The sequence below is a fragment of the Strix aluco genome, chromosome 5, assembly GCF_031877795.1.
Source record: "Strix aluco isolate bStrAlu1 chromosome 5, bStrAlu1.hap1, whole genome shotgun sequence".
NCBI lineage: Eukaryota > Metazoa > Chordata > Aves > Strigiformes > Strigidae > Strix > Strix aluco.
In genome coordinates, this window is record NC_133935.1 from 24,550,639 (window position 1) to 24,578,010 (window position 27,372).

Consider the following 27,372-nt stretch of genomic DNA (forward strand, 5'->3'; position numbering starts at 1 on the left):
GTTCTCTTTTCTGTCGTAAAATCCTAACTGCAACTCAAGACAGTTAACTGTTCAACCTCAAGACTAATCCTACAATAACTACATGTTAAATTTGTGTTTCTCAGACATTATCTTCCTTACTGATTCTTTGTGGTCTGGGTATACATTTCTAAAAAGGTAAAAGACAAGGTAAGTAACATGCAAAATCTACTGTCATGTAACAGATTAATCAAAATAGAACACTTATGTTTGTCCTGTAATTCACAGAATTCATAGACTCCTCACTGATGATACACATAAAAATTTGATAATTGGATCTGTGTATCTGGTAATTTAGAATTAGGGTAGATTTAGATTAGATATAAGGAAGAAATTCTTCACTGTGAGGGTGGTGAGACACTGGAACAGGTTTCCCAGAGAAGCTGTGGCTGCCCCCTCCCTGGAAGTGTTCAAGGCCGGGTTGGACGGGGCCTTGAGCAACCTGGTCTAGTGGAAGGTGTCCCTGCCCATGGCAGGGGGGTTGGAACTAGATGATCTTTGAGGTCCCTTCCAACCCAAACCATTCTGTGATTCTGCGATTCTATGATCTGGCATGTGAGGCCACACTCTATTCAAAAGACTTAAACAGCTAGGATGTGGAAAGCATAATTCTCTTTGAAGATGTTGCTAATGGCCCCTCACTTTTTTCCTCACCAAAAATGTAAGATTCTTGGATGGTTTGGTGGGGGTTTTTTTAATTATAATTTTGATGGTTTTTGTGTTTGTTTGGTTTTCGTGTTGAGGCAGTCTTGGGATGCTTAATCAAACATGTAGAATCAGCACTCACTACAAAACAGCACTTAAAATATAGACACACAGAAGAAAAATACTGATTTCCTGTTAATGCAGTAGCAAAAGCAGCCTAAGGTTGCAGTCCTCAACAAGCACAAAGTTACCAAGGACTAAATGATCTTTATTCAGTTTTACTCGGTGTTTACACAGGTAACACTGCCATTGTATTGCACATATAATATACTTGCAGTCAATGTTCCTTGACTCCCTTGACTCCATCTGGGGTTGATGGAATGATACCAGGGAAGAGTGCTGTTCCTGAAGGCAAATGCTGCAAAGACAAGGCCCAAATACAACAGATCTTATTTTTTTTAAAAAAGGAGGGGCAGGGGAGAAAGATGGGCTGCAAAATTAATTCACAGTCAACATTATTGTTTATGAGTGGGAGAGATAAGGCTATTTTTTTGTACACATGAGAAAATAAACCATGATATTCTGCACAGGCTCCAGCATATGGAGAAAACAAAGAGTGACAGCAGCCTAAACTAAGGTTGAAAGCAAAGGTATGGATGGCAAAAGACATCAAGAAGAACAAATGACTTGCATTTGGTGGTGTGTCTATGTACTGGCTGAACAATGGTATTCTGACACTGACACCCAAACGAAAGACAATTAAATTAAATCAAATGTTTACTTTTTTAAAACATAGAAAACATGAAATGTAAATGGGTTCAGAGTGCGAGACAACGTGAAAAGAATAGGAGACACATCCTCCACCTCAGCATCTAACCTGGATGTTGCACATCAGAGAGCTGAATCCCAAGTCCCCAGGCCATCACTGGTGAGAGACGAGGGCTTAGAAGGGTTCTGTCCAGTAAGGTAAAACGATTAAAAGAGTATGAGTTTCATCCACAGTGTCAGCAAGAGACTCTACTTGGACAGTATCACAATGTACATAAGCACTAAGGATCAAAGGCATCTCTTAGGGATCCAGTTCTGTTCCACAGAGAAATGGGTACAGAATGGTACCAAACCAGCACAGTAGCACACAGCCCATCTTGCAGAGGTGTAAATAAGGCATTAAAGAAAGAGGTCCAACAAAGAGAGACAACAGAAGAGGACTTAAGTCCAGACAGTTGCAAATAAACACGGTGGTGTTATGAAGTCTTCCCACCCACTCCACCCAAGTATCCCTAATTTGGTAAATATTGTTACAAGCAAACCAACTGATAGAGAACTTAAAAATAATCAAGGAGAACTTTTGTTATTCATCATATAAAAAGTGTGTTACAAATACTGTTATTTCACATTTTGATTCTGACTAGCATATTTTCAGATATAAATAACTACCTGGAAAGCTATTCACTTTACACTACTTTGCACTGCAATACATGTATACATAAATGTAAATTTGAATGCAAAGGTTATCACGAAGCTTGAATAAAAACATCCATGGTGAAAATTTAGTGCCAACAACAAATGTACACCTACCAGAGTTAACGTGCATCTTATCACTTTGTTACCAAAGCATTTACTTGCAAAATTCTCCTAGGAACAGAGTCAGTAAAACCCACAATTCTACCCATTAAGATTTCAGGGAAAAATCAGTTCCTTCCAGTTAAAAAAAAAAAAAGAAATAAAAAAACCTTTTTTATTTTTCTTCCAGTGAAAACAGAGAATTTGCTTATTTCAATTACTTAATCACTTTTTAGTCAACTTCTTTTCACATTCTTATGACTTAACATAGTACTGATAAAACTGAGATGCACAGTTCTCCAAGGAACACATTTGAATGTGTTCTTTTCTGGGGGAGGAGTGGATAATTCCATTATCACCAAATTAAGAATAATCCACAGGATGAATTTATGCAATCCAGTTTCCCGTGGACTTGTCTGTTGTCTCCCCTACCCATCACGTTCTGCATCCAGCCTGTGGCTCGAAGCCAGGGCACTGGCTCTCTGCCTGGACATTCACTGCCAAGCAAAACACAGAGTGGCTGCGCTCCGCCACCTTCTCTCTGAGTAGCTCTGCAGGAACATGACTCGGCCTCCCTGACAAAGGCACATAAGCTTATTGCCCTGGAAATGCCTGCTCCTTTTTCAAATTCAATTGAGCCTGACCAACTGGTTCAGAAGAAATGCAGATTAAAAACCAAGAAAACCCACCTTTTTATTTTTACAAAGCACATTTGCATACAGTTATGGTGTCACAGCACCTTTATTATGACAGAACCTTTTAAAAATAATGCTTTGTAGACATTAAGTCCAAAAGTAACTGATGCTTACTTTAATTTCAGCATGAAGCACTCTGTAGTTTTACTCATTTAATTTCCAAAATAACAGAATTGTGCCGGCATACTGTCTAAACAAACACTGCAAGGGTCAAAATCCTGTATCTGAACTAGAGCATATTTCTGTCTACCTACCTTTTTTCCCTTTTTTCGACCCTAGAAAATCAGAGGGGGGGGGGGGGGAAAGGAACATGAGCATCAGAGAACAAAGTATGAAGTATTAAGGAATAACTAGAAGATACAACTGTTCTGTAAAATTAGATGAGATTAACTATGAAAAAATTATAATGACAGTAATTTCAATAATGCAGAAAATTAGGCACTAACACATTACTCCAGACCATCATAATTCATCAGGCTAGATTACACTCATGATTATAGAAGTATATCTACTTATTCCCACTGTTAAAAAATTATTGTACAACAAATATGTAATTTAGTCCAATATACAATTTGGTCAAAGTATGCTTTCTGTACTGATCAATTGATACTGTGTGCTACTCTGAATAACACTACATTACATCATGACATGACCTAGAAAAACACAGAAACATCACCGGAGTCTTTTCTTATTTATGGGGAAACTACACGAAGTGAAACAAATGTAATTAGACTTCTCCAAATGACTACAGGAAATAAGAACCGGTTCTAGGATGCCAAACACCTAACAGCAAAGCCCTTATTTGATTTACCTTTTCTCTGCAATGTCTAAATATTGCCATGTGAATTTATATAACTTCAGTGTGATTAATTACCCACGTAATAGTCCCTGGGGGGTGGAGAAGGGAGAAGGCGGCAAAGACAGGCTGTGCAAGGGAATGCAGAGAATTACAGTGGAGCGATTCTAACAACATACAAAGTTTTAGTCCCCTCCAAGCTGGGTTTCATGCTACGCAGCCACAGTAACAAACGACAGCACAAGAAATTAGATCGGGGGATTGCAGAAAAGTTAACATGCCTTTCAGGTGATTTTTCAAAGCCTTAAATCTTTCTGTCCATGTACTGGTACTTCAGCAGCTCATGTGGGTACTTCAGCCCACCCACTACCCGCTTCACCGTCCGATCAGCGGCTCAAGGAGCCCGTTACCATTGCTCTTGCCTCCCCTCTTCACCTGCATGAGCTCTAAGCCCTGCGGTCACAGAGGCACTAGCAAACCGCCCAGGCCCCCAGCTCAGGCCCAGGCCCCGGCCGCAGCTGAGGGTGCAGGTGCAGCTCCGCGGCCGACACCAGCAGACCACGCCCTCACCGCCGGCGCCGGCAGTTCGGTCACCCAGGCCGGGCAGCAGCAGCCTCCCGGCGCCGTGGTGCGGACCCCCGGGACAAACCGCCGTAACGGGCAGACGCCTCCGGACGCTCTGAACCGCCGGCTCCCGCCGCCAGCCCGCTCTCATCATGGCGCTGCCGCGTTGCCTAGGCGACCAGCCCCTCCTCCCACGTGCTCCCCGCCACCAATGGCGTCCTTCTTCTCCCCGCCCCCTGGCGCGGCCGTGCTGCCGTACACCCCCGACCGGCCGGCAGGGCAGTGCGCCCCGTTACGGCTTTGCCGTAAAGCGGTGCCGGCGGGCTTTACGGCGCGGCGGGAAGCTGGTGAGACACTGACCTTTTCCTTTTCGGCCTGGCCCGGCCCGGGGGCGCGGGGGTCGTGTGTGTGTGGGAAGCGAACGAGCGGCGGAGGCGCAGCGCAGGGCGACAGGCCCCGGGCCCCGTAGGCAAAGCAGGGGGAGGCGCAGCCTGAGGGGACGGCCTCGGCCCCACCGGGCCTCCAGGGGGGCGGCCGGGTCCCCGTTAGTGTCATCTGCGGGAGCTGGAGTGGATTCTAGTTGCTTTTATTTATAAAAATAAAAATCAGTTTATTTCTTTACTAACGCTTTTTTTTAAATGTTAGGTTTTCCATATGCACTGGCCTCAATTCGTAAGGCATTTAAACGAATTTCAAAAATAAATACTTATGAACGCAAAAGTTGCAGGGATTCCTACAGTTTTATTCATATATATATATACACTCACTACCGTATGTGTATATATACGCATATGTTTATAAATTGTTCCTTTAGCAGACCACAGACAAAGCAGCTGCCGGGCTAGCAGCCCAACAGGGAATGGGAAGCACAGCACAAAGATACAGTAGTTGAAAGCTCTTCAAGTTTCTTGATTTGTGTTTGAGATGAGGGGAGACAGAAGGGGAGAAGAGACGCTAAATGGAAACAAAAGAAGCCATCACTAGAAGAGACAGAGAGTAGAACCAGAAAATAACAGAGCAAACAGTGCTCAGTAAGATAAAGGAATCTGGTTAGAAGCCATGCCTATGAAGGATGAGGCTGGGATTTACTGACTCCCATGGAAGGCTAATGTCAAACTGGTTATTCTTCAGGTAAAAAAACCAAAAACACACAAGAATAAAGAGTTCACTGAAACGTGAGAATGGCCAGTTCTTTAAGAGGTGAAGTGTTGAATCTATACAAAAATGTAAGTGTCTTAAATGCCACGAGCACTTCCCTTAACCAGACAAAACCCTTTCACTGCACACTCTATTTTAAAAAACCCACTTTTTTTTTTTTTCTTCAAGCTGCTGTACCTTGGAAGGGAGTATCCCAAAGGAGCAGACTACTTTAGAAGCCGTTTGAAAGCAGCTTTTCTAAAAAATAAAGATGTGAAAGATCCTGAAAAAATTAAGCAACTAATTGCACGAGGAGAATTTGTTATAAAAGAGTTGGAGGCTTTGTACTTTCTCCGAAAATACAGAGCTCTGAAACAGCGCTACTACAGTGACAACAATCAATAACTGGTGCTAATGACTTTGTATGTAACAATACAAATCCATAAACAATAAAAGAGCTGTAACCTCAAAAGAAATTAAATGTAGATCCTTCCAACCCATCTGAAGTACAAATTAAGACTTTGCTTCCCCTTAAGTAATCACTTGAAGGATTTGGAGTTTGTATTATGTGGGAAACAGGTTTGTCTCAACTACTTTTGACCTCCTTGAACTAAAACTTAATGTATGAAACAATTTTGCAGGAAGTATCGGTAACATGATTCTGTTTCACTTTGATACGCACATTGAAAAGAGAGCTCTTACCCGATAGCTGTGTGTTTGAATGCTGATTCAAGGCGCTACGCTTCTCTTGTTACTTAATCTGATTTTGAAAGTCTTCAACATTTAATGATTCATTTCCACCATAAATAAGCACCTTCTCAAAAGGTAAAGTAAATTCTTGAAGATATTAACTATATCTGTTTAACATGCAAGAGTCACGTTGGCAGGCTGGTAGAGGTGCTGTCTTACTGTGTTAGAAAGACGACTACAGGGTCAGGAAAAGGGTGAATTTGAACCATAGTGGTTTATGCACTTAGACCTTGAAGACAATTCCTGCTGCTGCTGCTTTCTGACGTTGTGTCACTGTTGTAGCAGGAATACAGAACTTGATCCTTTCCCCTGGAAGAGAAGTTTAACCGTAGACGTAGACTTTGGCTGGACTAGCACAAACCTGTGCCAGAACTGATACTCTGTACGTACTAGGGTGGGTTGGTGTTTCAACCCCCCAAGAACTAAATGACACAGGAGACAGAACAGAAATAATCTTTGAAATAGAGGTAAGTAATCACTGCAGTAGAACTGTTGGCAATAGCAAGTCACCACATGCGTAAATTCCAGAGTAGAATAAAAAAGATGACAAATTAGACAGTACACTACTTTGTGATGAAATGTGCTTCAGGTTCTAGCACTATATTGATGTGAAAAAGTCCTTCCACATCAACTTAACTCCTCTACAATATGCTGCAGTTAAAACCTATTCTGCATGAATACCTCTGTAGATAAAACTTAACCTACCCTTCTCAATAACTGATAAAAGAGTATCCAGACATGGTAACAAAGAGCCAAAGTATAAATTTATAGAACAGTAGCAGTTTCAAGTCATGTCGTCCCCTGCCCCCCCCCACCCCATGTGCATATGGGAATGGACACAGAGTAGCTATTCAGAGAATTTGAAACTTGTAGACCAATTCAAATCAAGTCTGCAGTGAGACTCATGAAAAGAAGGTCTCTGGGGCATGACTGATAACGGTCCAGCTTGCACCACTGAGTGAGAAGTGCAGCCTCACCTGAAGTGAGGCTCTGCTCCCCGCGGACTACAGAATGGAAGAGCAGAACAGACCGGAGGCAGTGGATCGGTACAATAAAGCACGGCACCCCCTCTCAAGAGGGAGGGAACACCAGTGGGCAAGGACAGCAGGTTTGTGACAGGCAAGGAAAAGTACAAGAAATAAACTGAGAACAACTGCCAAACACAGGCAATTCACAGGATGCTCCATTATACAGAGATGAGGCACTGAAATTCTTGGGGAGGAAAAGGAAACTGGGACAAACTCACAATAACTATTTTTTATGACATTACAATAAATAGGAGCAGTACAGTTTGACAAAAAAATGACAAATTCCAGATCACCTCACAGCACATACTCCTAAAAACATTAAAAATTTTAAAACAAACAGTGGTCATTTTTTTTTTCTTCTTTTTTTAACAATGTCTGGTATGACCAACATTCCTAGGTCACGCAACCAAATGATGGAAAAACTGGATCACACTTGCATATGTTCCACATGAAATAAAGCACAATGTACAAAATGTGCATGTTTCAGTTTACACTATACAAAAATAGTTAAAATACATTCCAGGTAAACATATTACATTAAGAAATCATTCTAGTAAGAAGTTGGCACTCAAGAGGAAAAAGCAGAAGTATTTTCAACATGAAAACACAAGACAGTGGAATAAAGAAATGTTAGGAAAGATTTACCATCTATGTAGCTTTATGTAAACTTGAGACAAAATGATTTGTTTAGAGTTTGATGGTCTTTAAAGGTAGTAATTGTATTGCTTCATAGCACAGACAAGAGCAGAAGATTGTGTATCAGTATTTACCCATTACAGAGATCCTGTTACAACATTCACTGTATAGTTTTTGTTACAGTAAGTTAACAAAAATTTTAGGGCAATGAAACTGGTCAAAATAATTAAATTTCAGTTTTGAGAAAACCAATGATAAAGTTGTTTATCAGAGTTACATAAAGCTACTGTAAGAAGGTGTTACTCCCTGACACATGGCAATTTAATGTATTAACGTGGTAAGTGATTCACATGTTCATTTAGTAGTTGCTATCAGAACAGACAGCATCCAGGTATGTTCTCTGAAAGCATTTCAAATAGGGAGAGACAGAATAATTATGAGATCAACTTGTGCAAGCTGCAATCCAACATGCTCCACCAAATCTCAACAAATATTAAGACAAAACTGCACAACAGTGGCAAGGATGTGTATTTCTTTTTTTAAAAAAAAGTAAATAAGGGCTAATCTAAACATTTTGTACTAATTTAATTAGATTGGTAACTACAGATCACATTTACTGAAAAAAAAAAAACTATTTTATATATAGCTTTATATTAGTTATATAAATCCACATTTGATGATTAAGACATTTCAGCTATAATTTCTCCTAACAGTTTTTAGATAAATTAACATAAGGATTTTAGACCAGCCCTAATTTTACATGCACTGTGACTCAGTTGCCAAAAATCTTAAGATTACTTCCATTTGCTCAAGGTATACTATTTACTTTTGCTATGTTCTTCATATATAACAGTGTCTAAAACATGCAAATAACTAACTGTCTCCAAAACGTTTGAATCTTGGAAGCTGTAATATGTGACATTAAGAATCTGTTCTTAAATTATAATGTTAGGTTCTCCTATTACTGTTTTTCAGAATATTTCATAATCTGTATTTCACGTGGAAACTGAAAGGGAGGGGAGGGGGTCTGGGTTTTGGTGGAGGGTGAGGAATGGGGGGCACAGGCAGGGAAAGGCATTATTTCTCTCAGCCACATTGAAATTAAACATGCAGCAATCCAGACAGTATACGAGTCACTGCGGCGAGTTTTTTTGGTAGAAGCAAAAGAATACTTTTCTCACACAGTTGCACCTTTGACATCATATAAATGGTCCAAGTTACACAGGTATATGAAAATTATACTGTGTAAAATTTCCACATAATTGTTTAGGTATACCTTAGGTTAGGGCAACGCTGCTATTCCCTGTTCCAAACTTTCCAGTGTCCTGAACTATCCTACTTCAATGTCTTGTGTTTTATTTTTTTGGGTACACCAGAGTCACATTTTCAAATTTTACTCTGCAGCTTAGGTACTATGAAGAAGTGTACCTTCAGGAAATCAGGGTCTAATGAAACAATCAAACAATGTAACATTTACAGTAAGACAACAGAAACTGGCAGCACGGGAATTACCAGCTCTTTCTTTAGTGCAGAATAACTAGACTACTACAGTACCAAAAAGTGAAAGCTTCTGCAAAAATTCTGCATTAATTCCAATCAGGAAAAAAAGAGAGGGGGGAAATCACAAGGGAACTTAATCACAGAGAAAGACAACATTAAAATCTTGGTCTAGCTTCATGACAGTCTAGACACTGGAATGCCACTCACCAACCATTTAATCTGTGCAACGAAACTAGTACTTCACGAACATCACACAAACAACATTGACTCTGGAAACCATGTTCTATGCTGATGGTTTGTGCAAATTCCACACCATTTTGATGGCATAGTGGATTTCCAAATTATTTGCATGAAGCAGCTAAATTCAGCTCATTCATTCACCCATTTGATATTACTAGAATTTAAAATTCCTCCCCTATTTTGCACAAAATGGGCATCTGGAAATATTTAATGCCACACTTGGGGGAAAAAAAAGAATGGTTTTACTTTGCTATATAATTTAGGATTCATTCTGATTTAATTCTTATGGTAAATTCTGGATCCATGTATGAATTAACCTAAGAATTTCAATCAACTTATCTGTTAAGGCTTTCTAGTATTTCCTAGAGACAGTAAGGGTGAAATCCTGTACCTACTGAACAAAGCTACTTAAAGATTTGCCACAGGGGGTCGGAAGAGCTAGGATTTCACCTTGGTCTTCAGACATAAAAAGTTAGTGAAAGTCTTAAAGCAATGCATTACCAATAGCAAATCAACCTAATTAGAACTTTTACTTTTTCCATTGCCAGATGTGCATTGTTGTCTTTTTTTAATTTTTCTTTTTTATAGAAAAAATAGAGTATTTAAGGAGTGACCGTGACAAACTGCGGTGAAAAAAATTTTGTGAAAGTTTTACTTTACATTCATTAATGTTGATCTGAAATGCTACAAGACTAGATGCCTAGAAGCAAAATCTACAGGAAGACTATAAAGGCTTCTGGTCTTTCTATATTGCAGTCAGTCTAAAATAAAAGAAAGACTAAAATGAAAGTCTCTTTTGCTAACTAGTCCTTTTTCTCAACCAGATTTAAAACCCAAAAAATTCAAGGGGATGTTAGAATGTGCAGAGCATCATTTCATTGTTTGGTTTGCACACAGAACAGAAGTTCACAATCAGTAAGAAAAATAGGAAGTTAGCAACTGTGCATGCACCAAAGAGTCCCAAGATGGTTTTTGTGTGTTTTTTTGTTTGTTTTCTTTGTGTTGTTTTGTTTTTTTTTCACAGGCATTGCTAGTTCAAGAACCAAGTCAAAGAATACTGGCACTTTAAGAGGAATGAAGTTTCCACTGTCATTTAAAACAAGCATTCAGGTAAAGCTAACAGGATCATGAGGCAGAAAGTAAAGTAATGCTAAAACAAATGCTAATAATTTAGTGTAATGTACAAAAATTACTTAAGTACTTCTTAAGAATAAGGATAAATTGTATTTACATAATTATACACTTTGTCTTTGTCTTCTTTTTCTTCTTTTTACCATCTTTGCTCATCTTCTCTTTGTGTTTTCTGATTTCTCGAACTAATGTATAGAAGGCATCATCAACACCCTGAAAAGATAGATACATGCACACATTAAGATCACATTAACAGACTTACATGCCTGCTTAGGTACAGCCTGTTTTCATCTGACTGATCAGGTGAAGTCTGTTCAATCAGCAATCTGTTTTGTTGCCTGCCAGGAGAGGTTACACTGTCTCCTCCTTTCTGAGGCTTTTATAACATCCCCTTGAGTAGACTGTGGGTTGGAAGAACTGCCAGGGCAACAGTCCTCTCAGGCGTTCCTGTTTCTTGGGAAGGGGTGTGCTGGGAAACATACTCAATTGGAAGGGGAACTACAGTTGTCTCCTGTCATGCAAGAGGAACACATCTGACTGCATTACTGTGCATGGGCAGAGGGGCCTGCAGGAGAGCAGCTTTGGGGAGTGGGCTGCCATCGTTTGAACGATTAATCCTGGCTATAAGATATTCCTCTCCTGAGTTCCAAGGAGCACTGAAACAACACCTTGAATGAACTAGTTTGATGCCAGCAACAGCTAACACCTGTCCTCTCTCAGCTGTTCCCCAAACTGGGCTTAAAACAGCCTGTAGGTGACTCACTGCTCAGGGTCTGACCACATACCCCATAGGTCTGATTCCATAATTAATGTGGTAAGGAAAGTAATTTAGTATTGCCCTCTTCTCCATCTCAAAGAAGGCACGTGTTGTTCCACTTCAAACTAGAGAAGTATAGGTACCACACGTTTAAATTATAAATGTGTATATTATTACCACAGAATAAAGTTGTGAAGCATTAGTTAGCTTTGTTTATGCCTTAATAGTCTATATGTAGCTTTGAAAAGTAAATACAAATATTTGTAGCAAGAATTCAATACCAGAGACATCGTTATGGTTAATCTACATATTCAGGTCATTTCTCAGACACACTAATACAGTAATCACAACAGTTTTATAACTCTTTACATATGCAAATCAATCAAATCAATTCCATGTTCCAATGATAAATATTTGAGAAATCATTTATTCAACTTACACAGTTAAAGACATGTGGAACACACTACCTGTGCTCTATCATGTACAGGCACTTAAAATCTCCACACGGCTCCAGTAGTTAAGCCACAGACACAAAAGCTAATGTTTCTTCACACTGAGTAGTTCTTAATTTTTTTTCCCCCGGGGGTAATTATAGCTGACAAAAATTAACTCTGGTTGATAGAGACCAGCATATCTAGAGTACAATGTTTTACTGTATACTTTGTAACAACCTAGTTAGGTGAAAGTTTACTGCCTAGCTTTCACATTGCTCCAAATTCCAATCAAGTACCCATCCTGTCAGTCAGCCTTTCCATTTAATAGTTTGAGTACTGACAGTTATAAAATCATTAAGATAAAAATGATCTTGATTCTTCACTGCCTAACTCCTTACATTACCTTTTAGATAGATCAGAAACAGTTGTGTAATATTAATGTATCACAGCAGCCAACTGCACAACTGCAGAACTGGGTGTAGAAATTTAGCTCTACAAACTGGCAGGCACCTTCCTACCTCTTGTCAGCTATAGAGTTTGCCTTCAAGCTGCCAATAAAAATTAAGTCTCTGTTTACTCGTCTATGCCTACTTCAGTAAAAAAAACCTGAAAGTGAACTCTGAAAAAAGCACAACAAAAAGCCCCAAATCACCAAATTTGTTACTGTTTCAGTCAAACACCAAGTGGTGATGAAACTTAATATGCAAAGTCCAAACAACACTGAGGTGTTAAATAGCTTCACTTCTAAAACAATGCTCCCAGTATAATGTAAATTTATTAAAAACATTCACATTCATAAAACATTTACAAATAACTGATGTTCAGTCAAAGTCTTTGGCAGCCTATCTCCCAATACTAAGAGCACACTTTTGCAAGGTCTTGTAATATACAATATACACTTGCAAATAACTTATTCTACATTTTCAAATATCATTAATCAATATAAAATTGATGTAGCATGCCTAATGGAAGAGTAGCCTTAGTTCTGGAAAAGATCATGTCTTCCATGAATCTTTTGAGAATTAGAAATGCTTGGTATTATTTTACAGAGAGCTAGTGTATTTTGCTTATACCTTCAGCATTAATGCACAAAGTGAGTATTTAGCAATGATGGAAAACAATCTAGAAGTAGTGATGACTCAAAATGTGTCTACTGCAGTTCTCATCTCAGCCAGCCAGCCAAGAGGACATTATTAAGAATCACAACAGACAGAAGAATAGTTTCATTCTTAAAACCCAAGAATGGTCTAAGAAAAAAAATCTCTGCACAATATTCTACAAGACTGTTCAAATTTCCTTACAAAACTACCACACTCATCATTAATGTGTTAGAAAAACACTCACTATGAGGACAGTTGTTAGCTTTCAGTGGTCTCTTCAAATAAGATATGGTAAACAAAAATTGCAATTTAAGTCTTCAAACGAGAAACACCTCCCTCATAAATTTTTAAAATAAATAGAGAGAAAATAACTTGTACAAAATCATATCCAGAGACTATTGTGGGCCTTTAAACACATGACTTCACAATTAAGGCTGAAATCTTTATTCTACCTAGTAAGGTGATGATCTTTTAAATACAGTGGTGTTGCAGAATATTAGGGAATTGACTTAGCTTTTGTCCTTGCATTTACACCTTTGTAGATCAAGCCTTTAAAATTATCAATTACGTATTTAGTAGTTTGGTTCTGCCACAATTCCTCTTAGATTCAGGCATGGCATGCAAAACTACGTTTAGAATATTTGTGAATTAGAACTGGAGAACTCAAGACAAACAGAGGTCTTTTACTTTTCAGTCTATGGATTGTATTTTAAATGTAAATAGTGGATACTCTGTTTAGAGAAGGTCCCTAAAGGCATCAATACTGTAAGATCAAAGGCAGGCAACCTTTCTAGTCACTTTCAGTAAGAAGGGACTGCATGCAGCTGACCTTCCTCCCTCTAACAATGGAGTTATTGTGCGCAAGCTTTTGAGAAAGTGTAAGATGTACTGAATGAGTGCTTTAAATCCAGGCTCAGGATTAGAAACTCAAAATTCACTGAGCATGCTCAGAAATATACCACAACTGCCTCAATAAAGGTGCACTGGTGGAGCTTGCTCCTCGCACTTGTTTTTCCAAAGGGCAACTACAAAAGGCAAAGGGAACAGAAAAGTCAGAACTGTTCCCACAGAAACAGCCTACTCCTGGCTACAACTTTTCTTTGGAGCACCACGTGGTCCCATCACCATATAGCAGACTGGATACGTGGTTACGTGGTTACAAGCACGTGTGAGACTTGGCAGCTAATCTGGCTACCAATAAGAAACCCTAAATTCATAAGGAAGTGGGAATTCCTTAATACCTCAGCCCCAAACCCCTTAATCAAGTTTTAAGTTGCAGAAAAGTCTTTTTTATTATTTTTAATATACTATATATATACATATGCATACGTATCAGTCACAAGGAAATTATTTCTATACCTCTGTAGTACTGTGCAAAAATCAAATTACAGCTTTAATCAAGAATCTAGAAAATTTTGAATTATAAAAGTTCTAGATGTGAATTAAAACCTTTTCACTATTAACCCAGCTCAAGCTGAATTACATTATCTAGATGTCTAATCTATGCCCTAGAGAAACTTTTTGTTACAGTATGTTTTTTATGTAAAATTTGAATGCTTTGAAAAAGATCTTTTGACTTTACATTGAGTTTTAGACATTTCTTCTTGCTAGTTGGAAATTACAAACAGAGCAAAAGATGTTACGTACTTTGTGCTTTACTGTGTAACAGCCAAAAGGAATAAGCCTCTTGGAATGCATCAGTAGTTAATGGTAATCTGGATAGTCAAAGTTTTCAGTTACCTTGTACAGGATCAACATAACTAAGAAGGCATCCCACAGGCAGCAAGATAAACTGAATATTCCAAGAGGTAGCAAAACACTCTGAACCACTGTTGCATTTAAGGTAATGAATTAATTTGGTAAGAGATGCGTTCTAGCTGGTCCTCAGATATCAGAGGGGCTAGGGGTGGCTGGACTTATCTCTTCATAGGTATGCCAATTATGGCCATAACTATAGGCCTGACACCAGATACAGGAACAGCCCATATGCTGTAGGTCTGGTTGCATTCAGGAGAAGCAGTCAAGTTCACAAATAGTTCGGTTTATTCTTATGCAACATCTACAGATTCTTTGAGAGTGCCTCCGATAAATGCACAAACTGCAGGTTGGCTATATAGCACTACACACAAAAAACGATTGCAATCACACACACTTAATACCCGGGTAATCATTTGGCATAGCCAAGGGCCCAAATCTTACCAAAAGCTGTCCCCTCCCAGGGACTGGCGAGGGGGGGGGGGTGGGGGGGGTGGGGGTGGGCGGGGGGGCCAGCAAGGAGCACAAACCCCTCAATCTAGCCCTCCAATTTGGTATCGATAAATACTGCCCGAGGGATGATAATCTAAGAATGTCTATGTGAGTGGGTGGGACTGTGGTCAAACCATTGTTTCTTGAGTAACGATACAGCACATTCCTTGGTGCAAGGTGTGCACTGGTTTTATGGGAAAGAGGAAGAAAGAGAGATAAGGTCCGCAGAGTACTGCAAAACAGTCCTTGAGAGAACGGGAAGAGCAGGAGATAAATCTGCATGGTCATGACAAATGTTCCTTGAGAAAAGTGGAAGAATGGGACCGCACAGCCTCCACCTCGTTTCGCATTCGTCCTTGGTGCCATGGCAACACAAATCACTGGATCTCCATCCCATCCTGTGTTTGTTCTGGGCACCATGTGATAAGGAAATGTGGGTTATGCAGTTTTTTTGCTATTTTGCTTTTCCCACACTTCCAACAACCATCAAATTTGATTATCCACAGACAAAAAAGGAAAATAAATACTATCATTGCAAACTGTGTTACAATGAATATTTTTAAAGTCTAAAATCCCAGTTGAAAGACTCACATCATTAGGTGCTGTTTTCCTCAGCTATCTACTATGCATCAGGCTGAAATAATACACATCATCTTACTGAATGGAAAGTAATACAAGCCAGACTGTTTTAAATGTCAGATTTCTTATTCCACTAGAATTACTACTGAACTACAGCTGTAACTCAATAATTTTGGAATATGCCTTCTCCAGCTTAACCTCTGAAATACAACATTGCTGAAATGACTACCAATACTATATAGAATTCACTTGAGTATAAAGACAAGTGTTTCCTCCCCTGAGCAGACTCTTGAAGTTCTAGAGTCTTATATCCAACTCTATTTCTAAATAGGGTATGGGGAAAAAAAAACAAAATAAAAAACCAAAACCCCAACAATATCCATTCTTCACAAAAGATATTTCCCCCATCTGTGGAAAAAAAAAAAAAACAACAAAAAACCCAACACAGACAAATCCCCAAAAACATACTTCTCTTGGATGTAGGCAGAAATTAAGTAGGAAGCTGGTAGAAAGAAAGCATATGTTCACTGAACTATCAAAAAGAATCTTAAAATCTGAAAAGATGCAAAATAATGAAAACCACAATTCCCACCATCCTGTTGTCCTTTTCCCAAAGAAGTCCAAAGAAAGGAAAAGCAGACAGAATTCAGGATCTTTAAAGTCCCAGTATACAAAAAGAAATTCTACTTTGATATATGGATACATTAGTAAGAGCAAGAAACAGTAAAGTGGGTTTTCAGAAAGTTTCAGGAAGTAGACTTAAACAATTCATATTGCTCTCACCAAAAGTAATCTTGCCAAGCTTCTGTTAGTTGTTTTTTGATAACTAGGAAAGAGTAAAACAAGGTATTTTGATGGCATCAATTTTATTGATACTTGGATGCAAGACTGGGGAGCTTCCTAACTGAATCCTCTACCTTCCTACAAAGGAAACCTTTGATACGAACAAAGCGTACCTTTTTCAAGGAAACATCTAAAGAATTCTCAGAGCAGTCATTCATCACTTAAAAGCTGAGAATAGAATGTGCCTGAGCAGATCTAGATGATATGAAACTAAGTTTCTACTCCCTGCCCCAGAAAGAGAAATAAAACTCCCTTATTGAAGTGAATAGTCCTACAGTTGTGACAGTCTCTTTAGGATACAAGTTAAATTCCACTGCCTCTCTGCAAGATGTTCTCAAGTGTGAAAAAACATCCCGAAAAAGAGAATAGTTCTTCTTTTACACAATGGGAAATTCCAGGTCATCCTCCTGCTGGACAAGTATGTGAGGAGTAACGACCCCCTCTCTGCACTGGTACAGTAAGAAGTAAAGAATTAATGGGATAGTAATATATGCAAGGAGCTATTCTGATGGTTTGTTCAAAAAGCACTGGAAGTGATTTAGACTCACACTTCTTCCATATCACTTTCTTCTTCCCTCTCCTCTTCCCTTTCTTACAGTGGAATATATGGATAAAAAATGATTTTGTGAGAATTTGGGTATTGGTTTTCTGGTGCTTTTTTTTGTTCTTTTTGTTTCCCACCCCCTTCAGTTTTACTTCACTCTTGCTTCTCCCCCCACCGCTTGTAAAGGCTCTCTAAAAAGTGAAACCTTAGCATTTTGTCCAAATCTGGATCACTCATGGCATTACAGTTGACAAAAAAAACCCAAACTAATGTATTTCTGGAAATGTTTTAGAGTAAATTTTTTAAGCTGTGGGAAAACAAGGGAAAAATGACATAGCATAAGGAAGGGCCTGTGAATTAAGAAATCCTGTACACCAGCTGCTAACCAAATGCTACTTTGCTGGATTAAGAACCTCCTAAGAAGGGCTATAAATATGATGATCCTCTCCCTTCAGTTCATCAACCTGAAGAGCCAATCAATATTCACTTCAGCAGTATCTGCAATCTATCTGTAATAAAGCTTTCTCCTCTTAACTTCTTCACATTCACAACTAGGTCTCTGTTTCACAGATGGAGAACTCAATATGCAGTAAACACTTCTTTTTAATCTATTTATCAAAAACCCATGAAACAAAGCAAATCCATAGCACTTGGGTGTTTGCTAGGAATATTATTCAGGACTACTATACTGAAATCTGATTGGCTTTATATCGTAATTTATGTCATCGATTAATCATAAAATGTCTGATTAGCAAGATGCTGTCAATCATTTTTATTTGGCAAGTGATTTGTAAAACTTACCCTGTTACATTACAAAACTTACCCTGTTACATTACAAGGCATTTTTTAATTTTCACACACCCTGGAGTCTTTTCTTCTTTGCTGATTTTTTTCACTCTGTACTGTCGAATCTCTCGCACCAATGTATAAAAAGCATCCTCCACTCTCTGCATTGTAAAACACAACTCCTTAAAAACTGCTTCATTAACAATCGTGACATATTGGGACACCCAATGGCAGGGGAAAAACACCACAACAAAACCACTGAAATTATGAGCTTTACTTGAGAGAGATATGTGGATCTCCCTTTATATATTTAAAATGCTGGGCTTGCACATTTGCTGCTTGATAAATACTTTTTAATGCAAGCAAGACACACACTTAGAATTCTGTGATTAAAAATTATTTTCAATATCTATACTTCAAGCCCTCTTTTTTTCCTGTGCAAGGTAACACTCGGACAAAAAGAAGAATGATTTTCTTCCATCGCATACCATGCTGAAAATAACACCACTTGTGTTACTGAATCTTTTCACACATTTTTGTGGGCATGGATACATTCAGCAGGCAGAAAACCTTAGGAGATTGTTAAGGGGGGGGGTATGTGTGTGAAGTGAAACACAGTTAACCACGTATTTTCACACATAGCCAAACTGAGAACCTGTTACTGTAAGCTCATTTATGTTCTGTTATTTATGCAAGAAGGTGTATTTCCTTTCCAAAAATTTGGGGAACAAACTAACAAAGTATAGAAAAAGTCTAAAGAGGTAATTTCCTAAGAGGTTACAAAGAAATAAAATCTTCCAAGAATACTAAATTTTGGGTAATATGGTCTTTCAAGCTACTTCCTTTACAGAGCAAGTACTATGCTATTAGACTTAGGAAAAGGGATATTTGAGTCATGGCAATGCTTTTAAGAAGCACCTTAAGTATATCATATTTCAGAGTAACTTTCAAAATTACTTATTATAATTATAGAAGTTACTCTTCCATGCAGAAAGAGCAACAAGTTCATTATTATGATATTAAGAGATTGGTTTACACCAACCTACAAGGCACACCTCATCTGTTTTCCTTGGGCCAGACTCGGGCAACTGCCAGGGTCCCGTAATAACCACTAAAGTGCAGACAGCCTGTGAAGTGCTGCTGCTCAGATTTTTCTCTGGTTGAGGAGAGCTCTTCAAGTATTCCACGGCTGACACAGAGCTACATGTTTTATTTCTCTGGTCTCATGCCCTACCTTTCTACAGCTCTGTTTAGGCTACTTGGAGATGATCAGTAAAAAAAAAAAAAGTATGAGGACTGAAGATATCTTTAAGCAAATAGAAGATAAAGAGGTACAGCACCAGCTTTAAGTTAAAGTATCTGTTATTTTAAACTGATTGTATCTGTGCATAAACTTAAAAATTTAGATAAAACTGTATGTTCTTGTTGTAACAAGATGCAAAATGTTTAGCTGCAACTTTTAAAGGGAAGAGCAAATCTCCCTTCTACCTTACTGTCAATCTCATTATTTGTCTCCTCAGTCAGATCAACAGGGTTGTTAATTTGATACAAACTCATTATTTGAAAATAAAACCAGAATAGACTGATGTTCATGGAAAAAGAGTACAACCATTTAAGCCTCAAAACTTTATTAATACCCAAACACACAATTTGGGCTTGTATTTGGCAGATTTTCCAAAAATCATCTCTCCAACTCATCTTTATTATGCACCTAATAACAGAAATAGCTAACATTTACTGCCACAGTTATGGGTCATTTTGCATGAACTGTGCTGTAAGTTATCACATATAAGACTCATTCTTAACACACTGCTACTTATCTGAAGGTTCTGCTGATCTACGGCCACTTGAATTTAAGGATTAATTAGATTTATTTATTGGATTGTATTTCTCTGCTATATACAATGGGCCCTGTTAGGATGTAGTATTGATGAGGTGACAAGTCTTACATTCCAGATCTGAGTTTTCAAAATGTAAAGGAAGCCATTAAAAAAACAGCAGAAAAACCAAGTAAAGCTCATACTTTCACATTTTCCTGGAAGTTTATTCCTGAAGAGGAAACAGTAAACATTGATCAGCTTCTACGTGCCAAAGCACAGACTGTGCAAGAATCAACGTTTGTGCAACTCTGTTTTGCAGTGGAAATACGTAATTTGATTATGGAGCTTTCATATGAATAATCAGATATCAATTCTTCAGTCAACATTTATTGCCAACTTTCCCATCACCAATATGAGCTGTAATTTGCTTTAGGAATGCAGAGAGAGGTAGAGACACAGAGTGAGAAAAGAAATTGCTACTACTGCCACCACCAAGAACAGTCTTACAAATCCTGTTGAAAAATTATTCTGAAAGAAAATCTGTACAGAGACACATTAGCTAATTTCAATAGCACAAGGTGACATTTTAAAGAGTCAGGTGCCAGTCTTACAAATTTTAAGCAGTCATTTTAATACCAATTTCTTTTAAGATTCTTCAGTGTTTTTTCCTTAAATGAGCATGGACCATATATTTCAAATATGATTAACCAGTCCTTTTAGCTGTCAGAACTGGAAGCAAAAATATCCTTTGGCAGATATTAAAAACTTCAAAATCTAAACAGCCCAAAGAACCCATGACCTTGAGGCAAAGTTTTCAAGATGCTTTTGACTCCTAGAAGACAGCCAAACATTCAATTTAAAATATGACTGTGCAAAGAAAGTCTATTTCAAATACAGACCAAAGTACAAACAGGAATCTTTATATGTTCCACCTCTGTAAATAGTGCTTAAAAGAAACTAATGAAAATTAGCCTTGACATCTCAAAAGTGTTCTGTGCCCACCTTTATACACTTTATCTGAGTTGGTCTCCTAAAACCAATTGTTAGACAAATAAAATTGTTCATGAGGACACAAGCAAAAAGAACGCTACTCACTTGCATAAAAGCACTCCCAACATAAAACTTCGTAGTGGTCAAGTCAGCTTAGCCAATGTTATCTTATGATGATTAAATACCAGACATACAATTAATATTAAAAATTAAATTAATAAATACTGCACAAAATCATGATTAAAGTTACAAAGTTAATCACTCCAAAGTTAAGAAGTGCCAGAAATACAGCTGTCTGTTCTACCTGAATTTCACCCATTGTGCACATATATCCTTTTTTTTGCTGCACCTGTTTAATCTTTACATTAGGTAAATAACGAACCTGTTTCCTCAGCATCCTGGAGTCATTCAGCACATAAGCTGGATGCCAGAATTTGTTTCAACATTATCCAAACTTTTATTTTTGGGCCCTGTTCTTGGCAAGGACTAAGCTTTTTTGGAAAAGTTTTACCTTAGAACAAAAAAGTGACATGAAAAAACTCAAAACAACTCAACCCACACTGAAGTCTGTCAAAGTTATAACTAACTGAAAACAAAGTTATAAAACAGAACCTGTACACATGAACTACATTAAAAATGGCTTGGAGTGAAACACATACATTATCATTAACCAGGTATGACAAATCCCTAAAAATTGGCAAGTTTGTCCAAGCAAACTAAGTTATTATAGTTATTCATGAATCTTAACTGAAATGTAGGAATGAAGTTCTGTAAATACTGCACTGATTACTTCATCAGACCAGGCACAGGTTCTCAACTTACTTTCGTCACAAGTTTGGAGCCTAACCTATTGTACATCAGACAGCTGAAATAACTATAATGCTTTAACAGCATCCTTGTGATTTAGGTCAACTTCTTCACTGAACACTTCAAAAGTGTGTTTAAATATACATTTTCAACAATGAGACCTACTGCTTTGGGGAATCCTTTACTATGCTTACAATAATGCCCATATATCTACTTTCCTTTGAATTAAATACTAGCAGGACAGTTGAAATGTTCCAAGGAAGACAAAAACCTACAATCAAACCAGATTTGGGGTACCCCCTTAAGAGGTTTTCCTTGTGTAACTGACAGGCAAATGAAAGCCCAGTGACACAGCCTTGAAGGGGATAAATCAAGTTTGCCTCTCATCTCTCATTGATAATATTGGAAGCTATATGCTCAAGTGGACAGGGAAGAATGAGTTTAAAGCTTGTATCAAACAGAGAAAAGCAAAAACAGCTATCAAAAACTTAAGAAATTCATACCCTTCTGCATAATGATTGTGAAAGGATGGGTATAAGTGATGCAACATGCCTTACAAAACCACCAGTATTGACACATTTACATTTAGAAATAGGACTATCACTATTTTCCATAAATTACATTATTTTAATTTCAGTGGTCTAATTTTAAAAAGTTAATAATCTGTAGCTTTATACCCAAGTTGCAGGGTCCACTAAGTGAATGTTTCACTGGTGAACTCAATGATTTGTATGAAAATTCACACAGATATCTGGCTTAGAGTAGTAAGTTTTTTTGCAGTAAGTTACAGTTTACATCTTTATTGCCAGTCAGAACCAAATAAAAACAAATACACTAACTTTTAGAACAACTTATTTCTGTACTTCATTTCAGTGTTTTACTCCTTCCTGTTTTTGACCTTGTCTATGAATTTTTGAAAATCTTAAAAACTGACTTAGTTGGAACTGAACTATCATTCTGCACGAGCATATAATGTCATAATTTAAAAAAGTGTCTTGGCAGTCAAAACAGACTACATGCACAACTCCTTTCCATTTCCATCTCCCCTGTTTCCTTCCCCAGAAACCTTTCTGATTCTCTCTGAGTTCCAGCAGAAGTGGGGCATGGGCAAGGGCTGAAGCAAGAAGATGGTGAGGGCCCCTTCGTCAGGGCATTTCAGTGTGGTAGGAAGTGTGTACAAGAAAGGAAAAGAAGCTTCCTACTTCTAAGTATTCTTGTCAGACTTTCTACAGACTCCAGAAGTTACCAGACCACTAAATACATCTGTTCATACTTGGAAGTTCTGTATGTAACCAGAGAGGACCAGATTTATTTATTTATTTATAGCCAAGGACTGAATTCTGCCCAATAAAAATATAGTCCATGGGCCACATGCAGCTCTCAAAATGGTTTGAATCCCCTAATTTAAAAAGTTACTTTGGAAGAAGGCAGATATACATATATGCATTTTATATATGACAGTGTGACTGAAAAATCATAATATGTCAATGCATATGTATGCACATATACATACACAAACACATACACAAATATTTAGATGATCTTGCTGTAATTAAAGATCAGGTTCTTCCTCTAATTCCTTTTTGTCTTCTCAAAAATATTTTATTAACACAGCATCTTATGAAGTAGTTTCATAACACAATATGTTATGACCAGCACTGCTAAACAATCAGCAGTCATACCTTGGGGTTCCAACTTTTAAAAGCCAACATTCTCAAAACAGCCTATTGGGTATCTTTATTTCAAAATCCACGAGACACCTTTAAGGACTCCTTATCTGTAGAGGGGGTAAAGTTCAGCTTTGAAAAACAAAAGCCAGTCAGATCCCTTCTGTAACATTTCAGTTGGCACCTCCAGAAATATAAAGTCACAGATAAAAGCAGCTAAATTATAGAATGACAGTTCATATATGACTGATCCATTGTCCTCTGAAATAAGTACAAACCTCCGGCAGACCTCTTAAAAGTCTAAAAGATAAAAAAAGCAGATACTACTTTCTGTAAACAAAGATTATAAAACTGGAGTGGTGGTTTTTGAGCATGTTATTTTGTACTGGCTAGGCATGGCAGGGCTGCTTGTAGGAGTAAACTGCAGGTGGGGTGGGAAAAAGAAATCTTTGGAAATACACCATCATATCAACATACTTCTATTAAAAAGTGGCTATGCAAAAGGAGTATTTCTTCAAAGCCTGACACTATTTTATAAACAGGCTGAACAAAGTAAAATCTAGATGTTAGTACAGAACTTCCACTATTTCAAGCCTCAAACATAATTTCAGAGTTCTTCCTTTCTTATCCTAACATCTCAGTGACAGCCACTAATGCAGGACCTTCCAAACAAGAACACTGTAATTATTTATTAAGTCCACTTATATTCCACATTATTCAGAACACTCTTGTGGCCTAATTTATTCTCATTAAAGCTGTGTAGTTCTGGTTTTTTATCCCTACCTAATAGACACTTTCTCTATTGTCAGAAGTTAGTATTCCTTTGATTCCTCTGTAAAGTTTTACTAATTAGTCCAGGTTTCAACTTGTCAGAAATTTGGGAGGGTGTGGCAAATTCGCACTAATAAAATTTTAATTTCTTATATCCAAAAGTAACTTCCATACTGCCTGTGAGAAAATTCTGCCAAGTGATGCAGCTGACTATATTTAGCAGTTACTCAAATTGCAGTATTTTGCTCTTATTTGCCTCCTTCTGCTACACCTAATTCCTGATTCATAATTTGCACATAATACTTCCGATTATGTAGAGAATACAAGTTATTCAGCCTGATCCAGTCTGTACTGATAGTAAGTTTTAACTCTTACAAGAAAAAACACAAATCAGCATTTTGCAAAAAGAATGCTTTCTTCCAGAAGTACAGAACCAGTTTCATCTATATCTGTCTAGCTTATCTTCTCCTAAATGCACAGATATACCACTATGTGCACCTTTGTCCTAGCAAACCCTGAGAGAAGCACTGCCAGGACCCTAACGGCTGCCTCTTTTACCTATACCTGTGGGGTGCAATAAACCAACAGTGAGCTCTAGTCTTAGAAAACTATCAGTTTACACAAGCAATTAATCCAGTAATTTCAAAAAAGATTATGGTCAATTGCTTAGCTATAAAACAGTATATCAAGCATGTCCCACTAACACTGAATCAATGCCTCCAAAAAATTCCTTGTTATTAATGAAAAGACTTAAACCAGAATAAACTAATTAGCTGTTTGTCTACTTAATACTCTTGCTGAGGAAAAAAGCATCTCACATCTAAGTAGAAGTGATTTTTATGCTATTAAAACTTATCACAATGTTAAGAACGCTGCAACCATCTGACAGTGCAGAGTGACAGCGGGCCAGGTCTCATTCCTTGAGTTTGTGCAACTGAAGCAAATCACTCACCCATTAATAAACAATTACCAGCTGCCAGTGAGTTGACAGAAAGAAGAGACACCACAAGAATTTATACTCTGGAGAAATCTATCTATTGATACAACCAAGCAATTGTCAATGCCTTGAATAATTAACATTATGATAATACCAATGAGAGTTCTGCACTTGTATCTGGTAAGTTTTGAGCTTTACCTGTCTTGTCTTTGCTGATGTTTCAATGAAAGGAATTCCATAACTTCTTGCTAAATCCTGAGCTTGTTTTGTATCTACTGTTCTGGAAGGCAAATCACATTTGTTTCCTACTAGCACCATTGGGACATCTTCAGAGTCTTTAACTCTCTTTATTTGTTCCCTGAAAAGAAAAAAAAAAAAGGCAGACCGTATTTAATAAGCATTCATAGTTTATATGGTAGATTTTAAAACAATGAAAAAATAAATTAACAGATTCCAACATCATTCTTTATGTTAATTTACTGCACATACACTATTAGAAGCCACCAAAAAACCCCGAACTGACCAATCCTGTCACCATTAAGTTTATCATCTTATTTAAAAAAAAAAAAAAAAAAGGTTGACATTTTGCAAACTACTATAGATTTTGATGTCATTACACTTTTTTTTTTTTTAAGTGTTTTTTTTTTTGTTTTAACAGCTAATGCCAGAACAAGTCTAAGCAGCTTTGGTATAAATCTTACTACCTATCCCTCATAATCAGCACTCATAATATTTAATTAATTTGCTAAGATAAAACACTGTCAAAAGCACTATGTCCATTGTCTCAATTTTGGTTTGTTTTTTGTGGTTTTGTAATTAAAGACAGCACTACACACTCTGCATTTAGACAGGAGTTTTTAAAGTTTGAAGACCACTGGTCTGATTGTCTAGAAAGAGAAATCTGGTAAGAGAGTCCTTTCAAACACTAGTTAGAAAGCATCTTGTAATACTAGTTAGATGTACTTGTCAAGAATCTCAAACAACAATCATTAATTTCATTACCTTTGTCTTCCCAAATAACCTAGCAGTATGTTCCTTTATTAATATAGTCACCGTTTCCAGTTATTTATAAGCCTTCAGCTTCAGTCTGCAAGGTCATCCACAGGTGTGTAAATACACAGTAGAAACTCCAACATTCAACTCACAACATTCTTTAAAATAAACTGGGAAGGCCTTCTTATGCAAATCTGCATCTCTCTTTAAAAACCAAAAATTCCACATAAAAACCTCTACACTCCTTCTTCCCCTTATGTTAACATCTATCTTACCTTTTTCCCTTCTTCCTCTACAACCAGAGGAAATCCATTTATAATAATCTGGTTAAATAACAAAGAGAAGTTTATGTGTTTTCTGAGAGCAATAGATATGTTTTTTTAATTTGCCATCCCTGCTGTGCTAACTCTTAACAGGTTTTTGGGTGGGTTTTTTTTTGTTGTGTTTTGGTTTTTTTTGGTTTTTGTTTTTTTTTTTTTTTTTTAAAAGTCACCAGTACCAATACATTCCATTAGAAGATTTTATATATAATGAAATGTATACAAACACCGGCTAGCTCAATTTAAATACAAAAAAAGAAACAGTCCTAAAAGAAAGTGCCCGCATTCTCAATACTGATCTCTCTCTGGATCAACATGCAGCAATTTTGTCCCTCATTTACAACAGTAGTCCCCTGATCCCATAGCTGCTCCTGGATATAAACCAGCAGTAAACTATTTCTGTAGGTAGGCATCAACCTGTTTAGCTACTCACATCAGCACACTACACAATCAAACAAGCTGACTTGCTGGCATACAGGAGAAAATGAAACTACACAATCAGGGTAGTTACGTGTGCTGACTTTGATTACCTTGAACTGTCATGGTATCCCACCTTAAATGAGGAACTGTAACTTCTCTTCGTTAACAGAAATGTGCAACTTCAGCTTATGAGTAGGTGTTGGGTTTGTGGGTAATATTGATAGCAAAACACTCCTCCACCCTACAGCAACACAGATCTGACAGCATTATAAATGTCTAACTATGAATCGCTTAATATTATGTGTTTGGGACTAATCTTAAACCGATGCTGCTAAACTCAATGATCTTAGGTGGGATTTGCATTGCCTTCTAACAGAACACCCAAGGACAGTTCAGTATAATAGTAAGCTACTACTAAGTTATAAATTATCTGGTATGGTAATCACTAAAGGTTGCTTCTATTTCTATATACTATCTCTATCTGTGTATCTGACAGAGAAAATACGAGTTGAAATTTTTAACTAATTATTAAAAAAAAAGGGAGACTATGGAGAAACTAATAACAGGTTGGTTTTTAGAATTCATCCTGGAGCTCTGATTTTTGTGCATCTGCCCTTCGTAGGCATCAGGACTCGCACGTTACTCTTCTAGTAA

At 37.6% G+C, this 27,372-nt stretch overlaps 2 protein-coding genes and 1 long non-coding RNA gene across 11 annotated transcripts in view; 2 read left to right on the forward strand and 1 right to left on the reverse strand.

The window, feature by feature from the left end:
* Positions 1-4,554: 4,554 nt before the first annotated feature.
* ETFRF1 (electron transfer flavoprotein regulatory factor 1) lies at positions 4,555-5,931 on the forward strand. Of its 2 annotated transcripts, XM_074826441.1 has the most exons (3): positions 4,555-4,628; positions 5,413-5,507; positions 5,608-5,931. In XM_074826441.1, the coding sequence occupies exons 2-3, from the start codon at positions 5,463-5,465 to the stop codon at positions 5,821-5,823; spliced, it is 261 nt and encodes an 86-aa protein (XP_074682542.1). In that variant the 5' UTR covers positions 4,555-4,628; positions 5,413-5,462; the 3' UTR covers positions 5,824-5,931. The 2 variants fall into 2 exon arrangements, with proteins under 2 accessions (XP_074682542.1, XP_074682543.1); XM_074826442.1 differs by lacking the exon at positions 4,555-4,628 and having other exon boundaries at positions 5,398-5,507.
* A 638-nt stretch (positions 5,932-6,569) lies between these two features.
* Positions 6,570-10,809, forward strand: LOC141924241 (uncharacterized). The gene is made up of 2 exons (XR_012623501.1): positions 6,570-6,635; positions 10,597-10,809. It is a non-coding gene; the product is annotated as an uncharacterized LOC141924241 (long non-coding RNA).
* Positions 7,411-27,372, reverse strand: part of KRAS (KRAS proto-oncogene, GTPase) — a 28,083-nt gene continuing 8,121 nt past the window's right edge. For 6 of the 8 annotated variants that reach the window (XM_074826432.1, XM_074826434.1, XM_074826435.1 and 3 more), the window contains 3 exons: positions 25,184-25,343; positions 18,031-18,154; positions 10,774-10,916 (listed from right to left, as the gene is read on the reverse strand). In XM_074826432.1, the coding sequence (XP_074682533.1) occupies positions 18,035-18,154; positions 25,184-25,343 (280 nt within the window). In that variant the 3' untranslated portion in view covers positions 10,774-10,916; positions 18,031-18,034. Of the gene's footprint in view, positions 10,917-14,200; positions 14,202-18,030; positions 18,155-25,183; positions 25,344-27,372 lie in introns of all 8 variants that reach the window. The other 2 variants (XM_074826440.1, XM_074826439.1) reach the window with 2 other exon arrangements.